Here is a 20,612-nt window from a genome sequence, read left to right as displayed (position 1 = left end):
GACTCAACTCTGTTACTTCCTAACCTTTGCATCAAAGCTTCTTCTTATATTACGACTGCAGGTCTAAAAGCCTGAATGTACCATTACGTTACCAACTCAAAACACTACCCTCTTAAACACAGCTCCAAACACTAAAAGCTTTTTTCCCACAATTGGATCTTTGACCACGAGCCTCTTGCACGGGGGTCAAAAAATGCTGTTGCCATTCAGGGTCTTCCAAACTTACTAAGACGCAACTGAAAAAGAACTTAGGGCGGACTGATGAAGAAGAGACGAGGGAGAGATGTGATGCATCGCTCCTGTTAGACGTGCCAGGCATGTAAAGATTGACCAATCATTTGTTTTCTTATTTATTTCTTCATTTGGTAGAAGAAGAAAAAAAACAAATAAACAAATATCCATGAGACACAATGACTAAATAAATTAAACAAAATTACAATATGGGATGGCTTCACAAAAAAATGTGTTCCAACTAAAATCCTTATCATATCATTTAATGTGGCATTCAGACACAGTCACAGTTACACGTGGAGCTTATTGCAGTCAACAAAAATAGCATATTTTTTTATCACTAACAAGCACTACTGGATTCATACTTATAATGTATATATATATACATATATATATATATACATATATATATATATATATATATATATATATACATATATATACTTTGTGTATATTTAATTTTCTCTGCATCACCCCACTAGAGTCTTAAATATGGAATTAAAATTTGACATCATGTCCTAATGTAAAATAAAAATAAGCATCACTTTTGTGTCTGTTAGGTGTGGATAATATTTTAAAGAATAGCTTCTGAAATAAAGTTCTTATAGTTTTATTTGTATATCATTTGCTCATCACTGTGAAATTGTTTTCTTATGAGGACAAACTTCCAAAGGCCATATAGTGAGTATCTCTGACAAATGTGCTTTACTACCTGCTTTAATTTGAAATCATAATGTAAAACTTTCTAAAAATGTCTTCCCATTTTCATCACTGCTCATCCAATCACACACAAGTTTTTTCCCCTCTAATCTTTCCTTTTCCTGCTATCTCCATTCTCTTCACCACCACCCTCACCTTTTTCTCCATTTGTTGCCGTATCTTTGAGTTCTGTGGATTTTTTCCCCTCCATGTCAGGCTCTGCTTCACTTTCCACCTCATCATCTTCTCCACCAACCTCTCCATTCTCCTTCCGCTCCTCTTCCCCTGACTCTTTGGTCGCTCCCTCCTTTGTTTTCCTCCCGTCTTTCTCCTGGTTACTGTTGCTACTGTTACTTCTGTCATTACCGTTGTCTTTTGTCTCGTTATCTGGCTGAGTCTTGCCTGGGTCACTGCCGTTTTCTGTCTTGGTCTGTTCCTCCCCCGTGTCTACATCATTATTTTGGTCCTTACGACTTTTCTCCCCCTTTTCACCGTCTTTATCTCGCTTCTCCTCGTCTGAGTTTGTAACCTGCTCGTCCTTTTCACCCTCAGAAGATGTATGGCTTCCATCCTCTTTCTCTATACTGTCCTGGCTCTTATCATTGGTGCTACTGCTGGACCCTTGCTCCTCACTCTTAACCCCTTCCTTATTCTCATCCGTGACCTCCTTCACTTCTTTTATCTCCTCATCTTTCTCCTCTGGTCCTGCCGTTTCTTCACCCTCTTTATCTTTATTTGCCTCTTTCTCTTCCATCTTCTCCGTTACTTCTTCCTCTTTCTCATTGCTTTGCTCTTTATTTTCCTTATTCTCTGTGACTTCACTCTCTTTCTCCTCATTTGCGGTTTCACTTTCCTTTTTCTCTTCCCCATCCTCTTTGTCACCGTTTGTCTCCTGGTTTTCCTCCTCCTCTTCTTCTTCTTTGTTGGTGTTTTCAGCCGCAGTTTCCTCCTGCTCCCCTGCTTTCTCATCTTTCTCGTCTTCAGTTTTTACGCCTTCCTCTGCAGGTTCCTGTCATAGAAAGAGGCAATTTATAGCAAAAAACATAAAGTTGGCTGCACTAGAGAGTGATGAACTATTTCAGATCAAGTGGAGAATTATTGGAAACACCGTGAGCAACAGGTTGAAAAGGAATGCGCTTTAAGAGCCTCTTAATGTTCCATAACGGGTGTTCATTTCAACATGAAATTAAAGAACAATTATAAAACCACTATGTAACTAATGATCGTACATAATGTGTATCTGCTGACAGTGTATATTAATGAAGATGACAACACTGGGTTACACTGATGTACACTGGTGTCTGTTTATTGCAAGTTTACAGCTTACTTACAGCTGACTGGTCTTGAGGGGTTTTGTCATCCGTGTTTCCGTCATCGCCCTTTAAATCCTGGTCGTCTGAGAACAGGGAGTAAAGATAAGAGTCACTGAGCATAAGAAATAACTGAAATGATGGTTATAACGAAAATAAAAACTCCCAGAAAGACAACAACTCTAAGTGTTTGAGTGTAATTTAATATAACATGTGCTTCATCCTGCTGTGTGATATCATGTTTCAATGAGTGATAGTGTCATCCTGGTGGAAATGTGAGACATTAATGGTATCACACATACCTGGTGTGGCCAAATTCAGTTTGACCAATCAATTACTTGATTGACTAAAAATATCTTTAAAAGATAAGATACTTAAAATCTATCTTTTTACCCATTTTTATTCCACCCTGTGCTGTGTTTTATTTGCATTTTTAGTTTAGGGTTTAGGGTTTTGACCTTTTCCTATTTTATTCCATCCTGTGTTGCATTTCACCATTTCAATTGCATCAAAACACGTTTTTTTCCTTTTTGACTTCGGACTTTTCCTTTTCATTCCACCCTGTGCTGTGTTTTATTGTTGTATTTGCATCTCTTTTCTTTTTAAATGTTATTTTAATTTCATTGGGAAGCACTTGGAGCTGCAATCCTTGTATGAAAGGGTCTATACAAGTAAAGTTTATCATTTTTATATTATCAATCAACAAATCTCCCTCCAGTATATATATATGCCATCATTGAAAGTAATCCATTAAGGCCAGAATTGCTCACACGTGAAAAAAGAGGCCAAATCAAATGTACTGGTAGAGATCTAACGAGACTGCAGCAAAGAAATGGCTAATAGTCAGATCTACTGGGCACATTTCAGTTTTAAAGAGACTCCGAAATGCTAAATGAAGCAGAATAAGAGGTAATTCGGCAAACTACGGCGCTGAGTATAAGAAAATGTGAAAACACCACAAATTGGCAATGCGCCTATTATTTCTGATTCATTTAATGTTGCTCTTCTTGTGTAGTGGGTTTATTTTATGTGCTGACTGGTGCTCATCATCCTAAAACCTGAATTCCTCAATCACAGCACATTACATCATTTCAGAAATCCGTAAAATATCTCCTATAAATAAGGGAGTTTTTATTCACCACCCAGTAAGTGGGCGGTTGTTGAGATTATACAGCTTTCATTCAGCAGCTGTGTTTTTTTTTTTTGTGGCTTGGGCAAGTGCAGCACAAGAGTGACACCTGGTGGTGAAGGGAAAAAGCACTCATCAAGTCTTCAGGCCAAGTAAACAACTTCACCAGACAAAGGAAGTGTCTGGTGTAATTCACAAGGTAAATGTTGCTCTTACTGCACACGATCCAAACACAAACAGAAACAGTCTCTTAAATAATGAATAATAATGACTCAAAAACAACTTAAATAATAAAAAAAAGAAAAAGAAGAGAGAAATGAGTCATCATGTTTTGCTGTTCATTTCGTTTCCTTTGGTTGAGCCTTTTTCAGTTTGGTTTGATTCTTAGTCCTTTCACTCATGCACTCACTTACATCACTTACTACAAATGCCATGCTTATTCTAGGTTATTTTCTTTCATTTCTTCATTTTTCTTAACAAAAACTTGGCTTAAAACAAACAAAATAAGTGACTTAAAACTTGTGTCTCAGGAAGACAGAAATATGACCAGCCTTTATAATAGCCCAGACGATGACTTTCAGCTCGGGATAATATTTTCCAGTGCCCTCTTGTCATAATTAAGTGTCTCAAGAACTGCAAAGTGACACTGTGGATATTCTGGTGTGGGAGAATGGAGACATCACATCACACCACAACTCGAAAACCAGCCACGTGCACGTTCCCATTGAAGCAATCAGCTCAAGGCGGGTTTGTTGGAGTGCAAAATGAACAAGGGGATTTCCAGTTTGCATGTGAGCATCTGCACCAAATGCCTTTGAATAATTAACCCTAAATATCATAAGAGGAATACAACTACATGCTCTGATAAACAACATAATTACACCCTTGTTTTGAAACACTGGACGAGACTGAAATTTCCAATCAGAAGTGAGCGGCATAAGGAGAGAAAAAAAAACAGGGACAGTGTAATTAATGTCTTTAATATTAGTTTCTCTTTATACACACTAGTTAAAGAAGAAAAATGACTCAGGTAGAGATTAGAAGAGTTTATGGAGACATTTAATGCATTTCAAATGCAAAACTGATTGAAGTTTAGCTACGGTGGGAGATGAAACGTTATGGTAATAATAACGGACCTCTTAAAGAATATTTTATGGAAATCGCCTGCATTCATTAACGGCGATGGCTGAGCGACTGAGTGTAAGCAGTGGCAGTGGATGAGCTGCTACAACTCTAAACATCTTAACGTGATTTGAGGACGAGGCACAGGCTCGTGCAAATGCTAAATCAAATTAAACACAACATTTAGAACATCCCCTTACTCTTCATTAAATATAGTGGATTAAGGTTGCAGCTTTGCAGTCGGTTGGGCAGTTTGTGTTTGAAATGTGTCCGTGTCCAGACATTACACACAAACACAGGCACACACACACACACACACACACACACACACTTTATTCCTTCTTTCACATAAGCTCACAAACAGCGGCACACATAGCCACATTTTAGAGGCAACGCTACGTCTCATCCATCAGTGAGAGGTAAAATAAGGATGCAACTGTAAGCAGGTGTAATTAGTCACATAAATGGCTCCCACTGCCACTCTTATGAAAGGCAACGTTATAAATGACTGGTGTGCCACAGAAATGTAATAAAACACCACTGAAGATTAAGTGATCGCAGGTAGTACATTACTACAACAACCTCCCACTCCTCCAAAAAAACAACAAACAGAATATTGCTCTTTACACACATACACACAAGCACACACACTGGTTTCCATGACTTCAGAGGACATTGCATTGACTTACATTCATTTCCTGGAGACTAACTCTAACCCGGACCCTAACTACTGACCTAATCGTAACCCTGACCCTAACCTTGACCTAACACTGACCTCAGCCTAACTCTAAAACATGTATTCACCTCACAATGTAGCAATTTATGTTATGGGGACTTGATTAAGGATGACAAGTCCAACAATGTGACTGTGTAAACAGATTTACAGTCGCATTATGGACACACACACAGCCTCCGTGTAGGATATTTGGTCATTTTAAGGTATTTTTATGGCTTGACAGCATAAATATAGGTCTTCTGCAATCTGTATCTTTTCTTTTTAACTTTTGTTAAAGTTGTAACACCGCTGTTGATTCTAAAAGTGAGTTGGCTCATGCATCGTGTGCAGGAACAAAGTCAATCACCCATGTTGTTTACTCGATATACTAATGTATCTTTCTGCAAAAGAATATTATGCAAACAACTATGTTTGGTTCTGAGTTGGGCAGCTGTGCATGAGAAAGAAATGTGAGGTCTGATGTCATGTTGAAAAGCCTCTCTGTGCCTCCAGGAAGCATTTAATGTGAAAAAGCCATACAGCGCAATCACGTTCTTAACTCAACGGGAAATCTGTAGCACAGAAGTTCAAGATTATATATTTTTTTTTTTTCATGGCAATTGAGCAGGAGCAATTTGAGCCATGCAGAGTGTCACTGGAGATGTATGGCACTTTTAATAGCAGTGAAGTCACTGAGCTGGAGAAACCTGTTTTTTATCCCGACATATCTGTGTGTGTGTGTGTGTGTGTCTTGTATTTGTTGCCTTTTTAGGACCTTTTCTGGTATAAACACTGACCTTGTCAGGACCAAGAGTTCTCATGGAGATCTAAACCTAGTCCCTAATGCAAAAAAAATACCTAAATTATGAGGAACTGGTTAAGTTTGGTTTAATTATTCGGTTAAGGTTGGAGCTAGGAATTAACTGGTTAGTCAGGTTAAGGACAATTTTTTTTTTTAAGGCTGTCCAAATTAATGGATGTCAATTCCATTGTAGAATAACTGCACAAAGCTGTGTGTGTGTGTTCCAGGTATTACTGTGGGGACCTAACAATGTTAATAATGTAAATAATTATGTTTTAAGGTGAAGACATGTTGAATGGTTAGGATGAGGTTGGGGTTAAGTTAAGGTTAGGTTCAGGGTTATTAGTAGTAGTTCAGGTTGGAGTAAGTATCCAGGAAAATGAATGAATGAATCAATTAATTAATGTCAAACAGTGTGTATGTTGGAAAGACTATGGAATTGAAAAAAAAAGCCTACTGTTGAGACCCAGGTTACCACATTAGTGAGGAGATTATCGTACTAGAATTGTACAAGAATTGCATCTGTAGGCATTTGAGTCTATTGATCACTGAACACGGTGGGTTAATCACAGTAGGTTGTTTTGCCATTGTATTTTCCTGAAACCACAGGAACGCTGAAGAAAATCAAGCCTCTATTATCAAAGCCGGAACTACACAAAGACATCCCTTTTGTGGTCAGTGTCTATCATGAGACACTCGGGCATTCAAACCTCTGGCAGGCTGACATCTGCCTTACAAGCGCTGGAAAGTCAAGTTCCTGGAAATGCTTTGGACGTCATGGTCAATGCGTCGTTGTTGTTTTTTTTTTTTTCTGCACAACAGCAGAATCTTAATTCTCTCAGAAGCAGAGATGATGCAGTCCTGCACAAACACAAATCACCGCTTTAATAAACAGAGTATTTATGCCGATAGAGCAAAGCGCAAGTGACACGGCCACCGCGAGGCAAATTGACTTCCAGTGGAATAGTGCTGTAGTGTTAAATAAACACTAAATCCTTGACACACTACTTAATGTATCTAAATCACTCTACACAACACTCACTGCATATCACCATAAAGGGTGGTATATTGCTTAGGTATAAAGAGTCTGATTTAGCCCAGTCAGCACATGCCTGAGTTATGGTAGAGTGTAAAACAACATGGGCAGTAATTCTGAATGGTAATTATGAAATGTTGCCACTCAGCAATCATGCTTCAGTCTCTGACCAGGGTCCTGTTAAAACATTTAATGACTGTATGGTCAGCTACCATGACCATGAGAGGCACATGTGGCATTGAGTTTATTAAGTTTATGGCAATGTTGCGCAGAGCAGGGCAGTCGGGCTGGTTAAAATCGGATGACTGGACAGTTTGGCTGTTCATCTGTTCCCGTCTCGCTCTCATACGTATACACACGGCATACGCTCATGTAATCCAGGTTTATACATGAGGGTATATAAAAAGAATCAGACCCATCTGTAGGAGTAAATAAACATGTGCTCACTTGCTACGAACATACCATAACATAACAAGCGTTTTTTTTTTTTTCTGAAGGCACTGCAAAGCAGATCCATGCAGGCATCTGGTTTAAATTCATTAAATTCTAGTGTTTTTCAAATTAAGGTTTGTTTTAACAATGTATCTGCACAAAAGTACCTCACATAAAGTGAACAGCTACTTTATAAAATGCCCGTTATGTGCAGTCATGTGCCAAAGCGACTTTGACATGGTACCACGGGAAAGTTCTACCGAATAATGTCACAGTCAGACAGGATGCTCATTATTATTAAAGGTCAAGGATTAAGTTTTAATGTGTTAACAACACAAAGACGTTGTTCTTTATCACTTGTATCACCAATAAATGAAGGCATTTACTCTTGCCATGTCACATGTTTTGGTGTCTTATAGGCTGATGTAAACCCTGCAGCTGCCTACGCTCCCATCACTCTCTCGCCCGCACGTCTGACAAGCTCAACCTCAACTCCCCCCCCCCCCCCCCCAAAAAAAATAAATAACTGTGCAAAGTAGACGAGATGAGAAGTGACAGACGTTGAGGGAATGTCGTCACTGACAGTGTCACACTTAACCTGAACATTATATTTTATATGACATGGCGCGCTTTGCTGCGCGTCACAGCTGAAACACTCGTTAACAGATTAACGCGACAGATTAGCACAGCCGCCCTGCTCTTTAATCCGGTAATCCTGCATCAAAGGGTCATGGAGAACCTGCCGTGGTGAAAATGGCAAGATGAAAGGAGAGGAAGAGTGAAAGAAGGAGAGCGAAAGAAGGTCACGTTGCTTGAAATGTGGCACACAAATACACACACACACACACACACAGGCACAGACATAAAGCACACTTTCTAAGAACTTCCTTTTAAATATGCTATAACTCATCCTTTGCTGCTTCGGCTCTTTTTTTTTTTTGACAGAGTCACACAGTTTAAGACACACGGTCCCTTTGTGTGCATGTCTCCTGTCTCCCATGGCTGTTTGAACCCAGCTTCATGGTGACAGGCATTATAGAAACATATGCTAACAAGGTTAATTCCCCAAAGCAGTATCAAAACTTATGGTTGATCTGCCTCTGCAAGTGTAAAAACGCACACACACACACACGAGAGTGCGAGGAACACACTACACACAATGTTTCATTTCAACATATAATATTACTTTAAGTGATTCCATTTAAAAAAAAATTCTCAAGAATCAGAAGCCACTTCCTGAAGTCTCCAGAATTTGGCCGGAACCATGTTAAGGTTTTTCGACCGGAAATTCACCTGCAACCAGATGCTCATTGGACTATACCACCTATCAATCACACAGGTGTCCCCTCACACGTCCTATGCTCTATCGTCTATTTACCACTAAATGGGAACTGACATCACGTCTGATTGATTGAAGAGCAGAACCTTGTGACTGATGCCGTTTACTCCTCAGGACAATGTTAACTGAAGTTGTAAATCAAGTGAGAAATAGGCTCATTTCCCATAGACATTTAGATGGACTTCTTTTTGCTATTCAATATGCTTCCGCATGGTTGTCCTTGGGTCAGTGCAGGAGCGGGCGGGCGGGCGGAGGCGGGAAGCTTTTTTTGTTGAGCAGTAGAATTGAGAACTGGAACTTTTTGAAAACACTGCGGTAGTAAAACAAGATGTTTTCAAAAAATGGAATGGAATCAAAAAAAATCCTGATTCCAAATCAAAATCCCTCAATGACTACAAAAAAAAGCATAATGTGGATCCATGTGGATTTGAAGTGCAGCGGCTCCTGCTACAGCACAGTTCAAGAGAAAGTTTTTGAGGTAAATTTGAGACAACCCTAAGGTTTAAATACTAAACTTCACTCTACTAGAGGTACTACAGTTTTATAGACCATGTTGTGTCACTGGGTTTCAGCCTGATGGCTTTGTAAGGAGTGCATAAACACATAACACATAAACAATTGTGTCTTTAACAGCAGCTCCTTTATGGCATACTTTGTCAATACCGTAGCTAATGGTGGAATTCTTATCTTATCTTATACGACAAGAAAACTTGCTTATTTTGAGGAAAGGACACACAAAGCCGGTGATATTGTGCCTCTACATTAATGCAAGCACAGACAAACACAAGACATGTAAGGGCCAAGATAATCAGCAGTCACCTCTCTGTCAGCAGACCCCCAACCCCCTCTTATTACCTTCTCGCTCTCTGGGCTCTTATCCATACCTTTCTGTCCGTCTGTCCGTCCTTCTTGATGTATGAGGCACTTTTGTTGATTTTCAGAGCAGCAATTTGGCCCCAGCAAGGGGCAGAGGCAAGTAAAATTCTGCTTTGATTACTCTAAATGGCGAGATTATCCAAATGAAAGGCAATTATCCAAACCCCATCCATCTCTCCCTCTACAATAAAGCTCGGTGCCTGTTCTTTATACCCAACATCCGTGATTCACCAAGTCAAGCTTATTCATTATAGTCACCTTTTGATTCCACCTGTGCTCCCTTTTTTCCCATCCTCTGCTGCTCCTTCATCATGTTCTTCTCCCTTCATCGCCTCAACCTTTCATTCCCTCTTCTTTAACCTTCTCTTTTATCATTACTTCTCTTTGCTTTATCTCTGCCCAAACCCTCATCTGTCATTTCTTCCTTTCCCTGTCTTTTCCTCTTCTCTTCTGCCATTCCCCGTTGCTTAAGGGCTGCATTAAAGTAAACTGAAACAGAAAGGCCCCTGTGGAAAAAGAGCACTATAATAAACATCTTGTTTATATTTTCAGGTAAGCAACACAAACTGAACATTGATTTATTTTTCTTTTTTTCTTTAACGGAAAACACAACATTGGTAAGAGTCAAGAGACAACCAATGTTCTAAGGTAAGGTCAGGCCAAATGTATTTATTGTAGTAAGTTCAAATGAATTCCATGCCCTTTGCTGCATGACCTGTCACACTGCTTAGCCCCATCTTTGCTGTCAGTAACCACTGTGTTCACTCTAATGAAGTGGAAGAGTCGGAGACTTTACAATACACAGGGCAGAAACTGCTGTAGTCATCCCAGCAGCTGATAGACAGTGAATAATGGGGATTGGCATGGCGACACACGCGCGCAGACACGCACCAAAAAAATCTAACCTCCCTGTCACAACAGAGTCAGCACAGAACAGAGGGTGAAATCTCAAGTTACATTCGTCCGTCTCATTTTTTTTCTCCTTCTCTCACCCTCTCATATCTCTTTAAACATCTTCTTTTTTTTACCCCTCCTCCTCCCCCATCTTTTTCTCTCTCTTACAAATACATTTACAAAAGCACGACGCCTTTTGAATAATCTTTGTCTTCATTTAAATTTCCCAGCAGAGACGTATGGGTTTCATATTGTGTGTTTTTCCACAGACTCTGCCAGTCGGCCAACTTTTCTGGCCGCGTTCCTTTTGGCAGCAGAACGAGGTGTGTTTACCTCGCACCCAGACAGGGCAGGATTTCCCCAAGGAGACAATAACACCACAAACCCTGTTGCACTGCTGCAAATCGCTAAACAGAGGCGATGCGAACGCTGACTTCTCACTGAGAAGCTAAACTGGACAAACAAGACACTATACTACCTGTTCCCTGACAGCTAATGGGTATATAATGAATGTATTTGTGGTAAGACAATCAAACGCTGTTTGCTAAAATGTACAAAATCTTCCAGGCTTCCAGTTACAGTCTGTTCAGTACCATGGACAGAGACAGACCGGCTCCATCATGCCTCGAGACAGACAAAGTACAACAACCAGACCAGAATACTCTTGTTAACATGACAGCATTCATACAAAAATACTTTATAGGTCACACGGTGGAGGGTGCATGAGAATGTGATATGCTCTCTAAGCCTTTCAAACAATTGTGTCTAACGCCCGATCTTGTTTCCCATGCTGTCTGTCTGTTAATTTAATCTTTGGTCAATGTCACCCAAGGGGACCAATAATGCAGCGTTTCTCTGTGCCCATAATACGATATGCCAGAGTCTAATGCACATGCGATTTTGAGGGTGACATTACGGATTTCAAATGCTGATTTTAAAATGCAAGGCAAATAATACAATTATTCTCTTTTTGACGCAAAATGCCAGCTCGTCTGAGCCACAGACACAATTCTCCACGCTCCTTCAGGCTTCTGTCAACTCTGCTGCCAGAGGAGGAAACAGGCGACATCGATCATGAGCCACACAATGACGTAACGTGGCTTTAACGGCAGCAGCAGCATGAGTTACTATAAGGTCAGCGGGAGTCTGCAAAGGATCTACAATCCGTTCTCCTTTGTAAGACTTAGAAAATTCTTTCTCTCTCATTTCCATGACAATAGGAGACGACACATGTGCCATTTATGTAAAATATGTGCCAGGCCCAAGAGCAACAAAATACCACAAACATGGGAGGAGCGCTCGTCACAAATAAGCACAAAAGTTTCAAGCGGTTTAAAGTTTTCTGCAGGATACAACAACAACAGGAGCAAAAGCCCAGAGGATGACGTAATGCATTTCTTGTAATAGTGGGTAATGTCATCATCCTAGACCTACTTTCAATAAGTCTTGCTATAACGTGGGTAGAGCAACAGTGCCACTGTGTGGGCATTTAAGAGTGCACTTGGTTACATAAATGTTCATAGACCGTGCATTATGTCATACCCATGCATTGTTTGTCTTTGTTATTTTTTTTAAAATAATATTGTAGCTAATATAGTCCTGTTTGTGAGGAATTATTTATGAGCGAAGACCGTTCGGACATGCAGATACATGTTCTAAGACCAGGTAGCAATTAATACAGCATATGTCATTGTCATTATATTGTCATGTATTATAGGAAATATCATGCGCTCATCTTCTGGATTGCATTAGAACATGCAATAACTCATGTACGGCCACGTGCACACACACACACACACACACAGACACACAGATCCGTGCAGTTATCCTTTCAAGGACTCTCACTGACTTCCACACACATTAACCAGTTAATGCCTAACCTTAAACCTGAGCACAATTCAAATGATTTAGCCCTAAATTTAAACAGATTCTCAGAAATGAGGTTCTGCCTCGCCAGGTTTTTAGTCTGTTTTTGCCGGAAACGGTCCTAAAGACACACACACACACACGCTCCTTTGTAAAATAAATTGTCAAAATCCGTGACAATTGTTATGACTGATCATAATAGTATTATTAATAATATACTGTGGCACATAATTATGTTGTGTTTTAGTTTTACTGACATCAAAAAAGGAGAAAATCTGGCAGAAATAGTATTATTATTATTATCGTTCAACCTAAAATGTCATTATTTTTAAAAAGAAAATCATAATCTATGTTACCATTGTCCGAGATGGTGAGTGTCATGCTTTGTCCGCTCCTCTTCTTCCTGAGAGACATCAGCCTGGCCTGAGAGATTTCTCTGACGATGGAGGACAAGTGTTGTTCCTTGCTGTTCCTGGTGTGACCTTGAAGCGAGGCCTTAGAGTCTCCACCTCCACTATCACTGGATGGCACTGTGGACTTACCCTGGAACAAGCGTAATTCCAGTCAGTTGATAGAAAACCTCTTGCATTCTGCAGTTTTGGGTTAGTGTTTACAACATTTACTTTTTCTTTTGGATTTTAAACTGGCTAGGGGTGGAGAAATGACAGTGACACATGGGTGTTTCAAAAATGATTCATTTAACTTAGCTGAGACTTATTATTATTATATACAAATTAACTAAATGATACAGAAAACATGTCTATGCCAACTGTTCTATAAAACAAGCCATTGTTTACTACTGTACTGTATTTTTCCTCTACTCATGTGTTTCCACTTCTTTTTTTTAAACACCCATTACTGCACCTGGCCAGGACGTCTTTGGACAACAGATTATTAATCTCAACAGATATTTTCTGGATAAATAAAGGTTAAATCTAGAGCCACTCAGAGCTCATAACCAAGTCAGTTAACAAGGTTAAGGTTGTTATATATTCCTCCATAATATATTGCAAATATGGGTGGTGACCATGTGCACTAACTACTGAATAAAACACCATAAGGCTGTGGGGAAACATTATTTGAAACATTATTTTTTTAAGCGTATCCTAAATAAATGCTGTGACCTTCGTGTGGTTCTTACATTGCCATTTTGCTTGGAGAATCTGTAGATTGGTGGAAGAGAGTTTGCTTTCATTCTATAGAATAAACATACAAAAATAGATGAATCAACGCATGCACTTGAGATCAGTCTTGTAATTAACCCCAGTGCAACTTCACAATTCATCAAAAAAAAAAAATATATATATATATATATATATATATGATGTGGTTGAATGAACTTGCACTTAATAAACCGTAAGCACCAACATCCTTTTTTTTGTCTGCTATTATTGTAAAATAAATAAATAAAAGGCATGCACTTTCACTCATGTGCAAATCATTTGTCATTAGAATAATATTGGAGCTAAGGGATGCAGCTTTCAGGAGATTTGAAAGAAGGAAGTAGCCCTGGAGGAGTAATTAGTTGTCACAGTGAAACACATAAACACAAACTAAACTGTCTCCAAGAACCAACTCTCCCTTGTATTCCCTTTTTAAATTTCCACAGCTCCTCCTGAAGACTCTTCATACAAACAACGTGCTATTCTGGTCACATTAGATGCCTTGAATATTAACATTATGTATAGAAACATAAGGTATAAGTTAATCAGAGCTAAATAAATCCTTATTATTGCATTATTTTTAATTGGCAGGCGTTTTTTTTATGATAGCATATTAGCAAATATCAGACTAATGAAATCACCAATCAGCTTGCATGTTCTTATCGAGATGTCGGTGTTTTGACATGCTATGGTCTGTGGTGCAGTGTTTACCCGTTGACCCTCCGTGTGCCTCTTGGTTTGGGGAAGAGGAGATCGCTGTAGGACAGTTTCTTAAACTTCTCTCTGCCCACAGCCACGTAAAGCTGACCACTCTCCAGCTGATGCCCATCGGTCACCTGCTGGCCTTCGTAGGTGTATAGACTAAAACACACAATTAAATTAGAGTTAAAAAAAATAATGCTTTAGAACCAAGAGAGATCATCTGCTATAAGAGACAAACACCTGGTGCCTCTGTCGTGTAATCTTCTGGATTTAATTTGAAGAAGAAGATAGATAGACAAAAACGGAACAGAACACCTAATAGAGAGAAAACAAATCAACAGGTACCTTCGAACACCCCCCAGTACTTTGAGACCCATCCTCTCTGTGATCATCTCCAATATTTTGTCAAACTGGCCCAGCATCCTCTGGTGAATCAACTGCCTCACTGCTGGGTTCAACACGTCGCCATTTGCTACCACGCTAAGAGAAGAGAGTAACAAGAGATAACGTTAAACGCTTTCCATCCCCTCGCTCTATGACCTCAGGAAACAACAACCACCAAGGATGGGGGGCACTTTAATGTGTATGCACAGTGTATGTAAGTGACCCTGAAATAACCTTCAGGAAATAAAGGTGGGAAAAGGTATGAAATGGAGGAACATGAACTCACAATATTGTACATGGCTCCTTGATGGGCTTTAGGAATCGAGCCGACGCAATGACTCTATTCTGTGGCAGTGGCTTGGCCTGGACAAGAAGGATGAGAATGAATAAAAAATGTCTTTGGCATATGAACGTTGGCAGGGAGGTCCACAGGACTGATACTGAATATCCTCGAGAGGCCGCAGTGCTTGGAGACACAGAGACAAGAAGGGTGTCAGTAGTTCAATGAAGCATTACTCTTTTATTGTGGTCTCAATGTCAGGATAATGATTGTGAATTCTGTTGTTGGAATTTGGTGTGACAAATGTCACCTTCAAGAAACACAAGGAAACGTGTCACACATCTGACCTCAAAACTACAGCCACAAAGAAAAGGACATTGCACACTTTGAAACGATCTCTTTCACACACAAAAAAAACCCAATCCTGATACAATTTGAGATTTGAGAGTGAGCTCTGCAGGTTCTGTCCAATAAAACCTGGTAACCCACTGTGACTCTAAGACTGAAAATTGGATCCTGTGAGGGAAAGAGATAAGAGCGGGGGTCCTCTGGGATCTGTGAGTGCACCCTGGTAACAGAGCTTTAAGCTTAGAAGTACAATGTTAAAACAGGGTAAAGTACGGTGGTGCATACAAACAGGCTCTATTTCCTGAGTTTGTGACCCATGTTTTGAGCTGAAAACTATATAATTAACACCTATTCTTAAACATACACTTTTTATTTCCAGAAATGTAACATTTATTTTACAATTTTACAAAATAAAGAAAAAGATTATAGTGTAACAGTCACAGATGGTAGCCGGTATCAAATAGACACAAAAAAGAAAGATGTGAACTGGGTTCTCAAGAAACTACTAAATGTAATATGTATTTTTTTATTTTTTTTATTTAAATACACTAATCTGATGCCAGTTTGTGTGTGAAGCCAGAGAATCACAGTCTGATGAATGGCGATCATAAAAGGTATTCAAATTTAGTAACATGCATTTCACAATATTCAGAAAAGGGAAGACTTTAAATTACTTTCAATAATTGTCACGTATAGTCCATTAAATTGATGAGGTGGAAAAAGCCCATATATCTATATATGTATATATATACATACATACATACATATACATACATACATACATATACATACATACATGTACATATATATATATATGGATAGATAACTATATAAGTATAGTTATCAGTATAGTTAATAAGCTTTGTGCTTCAGGGTTTGGGTTATGGGATTGTGCGAGATTCATCAACACTGTATTTCTGACACAGTTTTATTTTGTGCTCTGTATTCACTTTTATTTGTTGCATTTTTATTGTATCTCTACTGTATGTTTAGCATGCACAGTACGTTGGGATATGGGTGTTTTAATTGCACGATATAAATAAACGTCTTAACCTTGAATACATTTGTCTTTTTTTTTACTTTTGACTAAAGAATGTTTAAATAATAAGCATAAGATTTTATTATAATTCACTTTTAAATGGGTAGTTCACCTATTCATGATAATAATGATAATAATAAGTGTTAGATAAATGGGAGTAAAAAAACACAGTGCTCTAAAGCTTATTCAATCAAAGAACACAATTGCTCATGTCAAGGAAAAGGGGAATTTAAAAATGATTGGTGGATGCTGAGCTGTGGTCAAAGTACATATAGAACAATGAACTGTGTTAGCCTTAAGATATTGTTAGTACATCCCATAATTGCACCAACATTCAATAATGACCAGGGAAAAAAAAAACAAACAAACATGTGCAGCATCAGGACAGTTAAGAGTTTTCATCATTAATTGCCACAATCAGCCAGATGAAGTGGTGGGGGTACAGCGAGGAGGTCCTTGTAAACTAAATTGGTTCTTTCAGTGCTCGCCAATCACAGAACGACAAGTCTGGTCAGATTATCTGATGTCAAACACAATTTCCTTTAAAAAAAAAAAAAAAAAACACATGTGTGGTGTGAATAACAAAGACCTTGTGTGACTACAATGAATGTCACAACAGAAGTGTATTATTGGCGTTATTAGAGTTCGCTCGTCACAGTACACACACATCTCCCCTGCGCGTCCACACAATGACATTAACTCTCACAGACGTCTTTGACGGTTGACAAATAGACCAGTGTAACTTTCAGCCGCTCCTGTTCACGCTGTGACTTCATAGCATGGTGATTAAAATTGCATCCAAAAGAGGGATGATTATGATCCATAAATGAATAATTCATAGCCACTGAGACAGCGACACAGTGATTCTTTACAGGGGACAATGGGGTGAAAAGCTAAACATTACACCTCGCTTAAATGATCTTTAAAACCCTTTTCACTGCAGGCGGAGGCAAGCGTGTAGAGGCGATGTTCGCAAATCCTCATGTATCAGGCATCTAGTTGCAGTGTCGAATGTTGAAAACTTGGATTGAGTAAAGATATTGTAACTGAAACCCCATCTTTAATAACACGGCCACTAGGTTAGATTAATCTACCAAACATTGAAATGAATGTAACACAATAATCCCAATTTAAATCATTTGATATTTTTTTCAACTTTTGTGGCATAGGGGGGGGGTCGTACGGATCCCAGGACAGTGTGGATGTAAACAGGTTCCATTTCTGCATAACTGTTTATATAATGCCAAAGATTAACCCTATAGAGAACAAACAGGATGTGTTTGATTGCATCCAAAAGGGAGTTACCTTGTCCGACTGCCATGAAATAACTCTCTGAGGAGAAAGTAAAAGTGACACTTTGCACTTGCCTGCATTGGAAGAGTCTGCAGCAACCGTCTCTTTCTGGAGCCAATGTGTAGGTAACTGCAAATAAAACACACAGTGAGTGGAGTCAGCCTTGAGTAGCAGCAACAATGATGCAGAACAGTGGTCTAAAGTAATATTCTAAAGCGACAATGTGGTATGCACAGTCCGCACAAACTATATTCACTTCTGCATCTTCCCGTAGGTAAAGTATTTTTTTAATAGACCATCATGGTGAAAGTACACACACACACACACCACTGAATAAATAATCCCTTTAGCTGCTGCTGCTGCATAAATAAGCCCACCTTTGTGAAGCCTGTGGCCACAGCGAACCTCTCTACAAGTGCTGATCTCATACAGTGAACCCATGGCTGCAATCACCAGTCAGAGCTGCTGAGTCATAAAGTTTAAGGCCATGCTGTGGTCAAAAGGTCAAGTAGACAGTAGCTGATTTGACAGTGAATCTGAATGCCTGCAATGAACAGTAATCACAGCTGACATGTTTTGCCACAGGAAGAACTATCTGCATCTGTATTTTAAACTTAATTAAACTTAATAGAAAGTACATTTATTATTAGACCACAAGTTAATCCAGTTACTTACTCCAGCTTTTTAAACCTCTCTCTCCCGGCAGCGACATACTGCTCCCCGCCCTGCAGGCTCTCCAAACAGTCCACCTTGTGTCCGCCTCTCGGTGTGTAAATGTTCCTCACCGCTCCAAACGGCGCTTGTATGCCGCCGGTCACCTCTCTCAGCAGAGTCTCAAAGTTGGACACTCTCTTTTGGTTTATCACGATGCGACGAGCGTCGTAGTAAGGGTCGCCATTGCGGTACATGAAAACGTTCTTCACCACCGGCTGCGACAGGAAGTTTGGCTTCTCCGAGCCCATCTTCGTGCGTAAAAGCGAGCTGGCGCGCGGCGAAGAGATATATCTTTAGTATGAACTTGCAACAGGTTGATCCCAGCAGCGAGAGAAAAGGTTACAGGCCATTATTATTATTATTATTATTATTATTATTATTATTATGACATTAAGGCTGTTCCATGCTGGCCAAACCGTTATAAAGTGGAGCTGAGCGCTGGACAGAAAAGTGTCCACACGGAGCTGCAGGTGAAGGATGGACAGAAATAAGACCACATGCGATCCCGGTTAGAGATGTCAACTATCCATGCACGCTGCACAATCCCAGTCTGCTGCTGCTGCTGCTGCATCCGCGTCCTTTACTCCGCCACACAGCAGGTGATGGCGAGGAACCAAACGTGTTTGTTTCTCCCACGAGTGTCATGAGAGCTCATCTGTTGGGAAGTATCTATGGGAACACGCCGCTGTTCTCCCAACGATTACCAGGGAACTCACTCACTCACATTTAATCAGCAGGTGGCCTATAGCAAGTCATCATTTCAAGAAGGGTTCAAAAAAAAAAAAAAGAGAGAGAGAAGACATTATTTAATTCAAATCACAACGACTTTGTGCAGGAAACATACCCCCGAAATGCACACGGAGCCGTGTGAGCGCAGAGAGGGGGAAAAATCAAACACTTAAACGGCGCTAAACTCTGCAACAGCACCGCTACAAAGTTAATTGGGCATCTAGAGACCAACATGCGAACCCGAGCTGCCGGTGAAAGTAGAACAAAAAACATGTTTGTTTTGAGGAGGTGTTGCGCCACAACGGGGAGATCTGCACTCCTCGTCCTTTCTAAATAATAATCACGGCATGAGGCCAATATGTTATGGAATTAATAATAACCCTTTAACATTTACTTTTTTTTTTACATGCATATAAAGAAAACTTCAAGTTTTTAGTTATTAACATTATTGATTTCTGTGAATGTCTTAATCATGGATACATCTCTTTATAGGCCGATATGAATTATTGTAAGCTGTAAATTGTGCGTAAAGTGTTTTAATGTACTTGTAAAAGCTGACTATGTACGTCTTAGATGCAATTTGCTCTTGAAGCCACCTGATGGCGCAATATCCCATGTTGCACGTTTTGGCTTCCTCTCACATCCCAAAGACAGTCGGGTTGATGGGTGACCATTTGTCCATACTGAAAGGACAGTCACACCTGTCTGTGTTGCTGCTGGTATTGGCTCCAGCACCCACAGCCAATGAACACATCAATCATGAGTGGGTTATTCTAGGGGGGACCCACAAGACACAGCGGAGGTGCCAGACAGGATCACATGTAAGAGAATATGGTTCATGTTATTGTTTTACATATTAATTGTAATAGCATCTCTTGTCTTGTATCTTCTAAGCACAGATAAATTGCATCCCCCATCTGGGTTAAGCCCCGGATCTCCTACAATCTTAAATCCGCCCCTGCATGGTTTGATTTAAGATTATTACATTACATTACATGTCATTTAGCAGACGCTTTTATCCAAAGCGACTTACAATGGAATTAAGTACAATCAGCCAGGGTTGGAGTCGAACTTGCGACCATTCGCACACAGGGTACCAGTCTTAACCACTGAGCCACTCCACCCCCCAAATGCAAATGCAAATAGTTGCATTTGCATTTGATTACTGATTTCTCTATCACTTAGTTTGGAGCTGTTTTTGCAGTCGTCTCCATTTTTATTTTTTTTATTTTGCTCAGAAGTTTTGAACATGAAGTGTGTGTTAGAACACTGTGCCACAGAGGTATTCTTTTGTTTAGGGGAGCTGGATGCTAACTGCATTAATGGTGTGATGGTGATTGCATGGGCTACATGGACTCGTTTACAGTGCTTTCAAATCACCAGTAGGAGGCAGTGCATACCAAAGAACATTTCACCATCACAGTCACACAGATGGGGTCTAAAGTAAAACATGTTGTTACATTATCAAATATAGCTGTATCTTGCTCTCTTTTGTGATCCTTTGTATGT

The 20,612-nt window shown here is 39.7% G+C and overlaps 1 protein-coding gene across 1 annotated transcript; it reads right to left on the bottom strand.

The window, feature by feature from the left end:
* Nucleotides 1–685: 685 nt before the first annotated feature.
* On the bottom strand, nucleotides 686–19,222 carry LOC131471436 (doublecortin domain-containing protein 2-like). The gene is made up of 9 exons (XM_058647989.1): nucleotides 18,336–19,222; nucleotides 17,735–17,789; nucleotides 14,987–15,063; nucleotides 14,662–14,796; nucleotides 14,326–14,475; nucleotides 13,593–13,647; nucleotides 12,808–12,994; nucleotides 2,262–2,326; nucleotides 686–1,939 (listed from the first exon to the last, which is right to left on the bottom strand). The coding sequence occupies exons 1-9, from the start codon at nucleotides 18,620–18,622 to the stop codon at nucleotides 1,037–1,039; spliced, it is 1,914 nt and encodes a 637-aa protein (XP_058503972.1). The 5' UTR covers nucleotides 18,623–19,222; the 3' UTR covers nucleotides 686–1,036.
* Nucleotides 19,223–20,612: the final 1,390 nt, after the last annotated feature.

This window comes from Solea solea, chromosome 13 (genome assembly GCF_958295425.1).
Source record: "Solea solea chromosome 13, fSolSol10.1, whole genome shotgun sequence".
Lineage (NCBI taxonomy): Eukaryota > Metazoa > Chordata > Actinopteri > Pleuronectiformes > Soleidae > Solea > Solea solea.
The sequence above is the reverse complement of the archived record's forward strand: the minus strand, read 5'-3'. Positions and strand labels throughout refer to the sequence as shown.

Excerpts from the sequence above, each read along its gene's own strand:
- LOC131471436 (XM_058647989.1), bottom strand. The coding sequence starts at position 18,622 with ATGGGCTCGGAGAAGCCAAACTTCCTGTCGCAGCCGGTGGTGAAGAAC. Across the intron at positions 14,797-14,986 it reads AAGGAGCCATGTACAATATT|CGTGGTAGCAAATGGCGACG; the intron begins GTGAGTTCATGT and ends CTCTTCTCTTAG. Across the intron at positions 12,995-13,592 it reads TCTCCAAGCAAAATGGCAAT|GGTAAGTCCACAGTGCCATC; the intron begins GTAAGAACCACA and ends CGCTTGTTCCAG.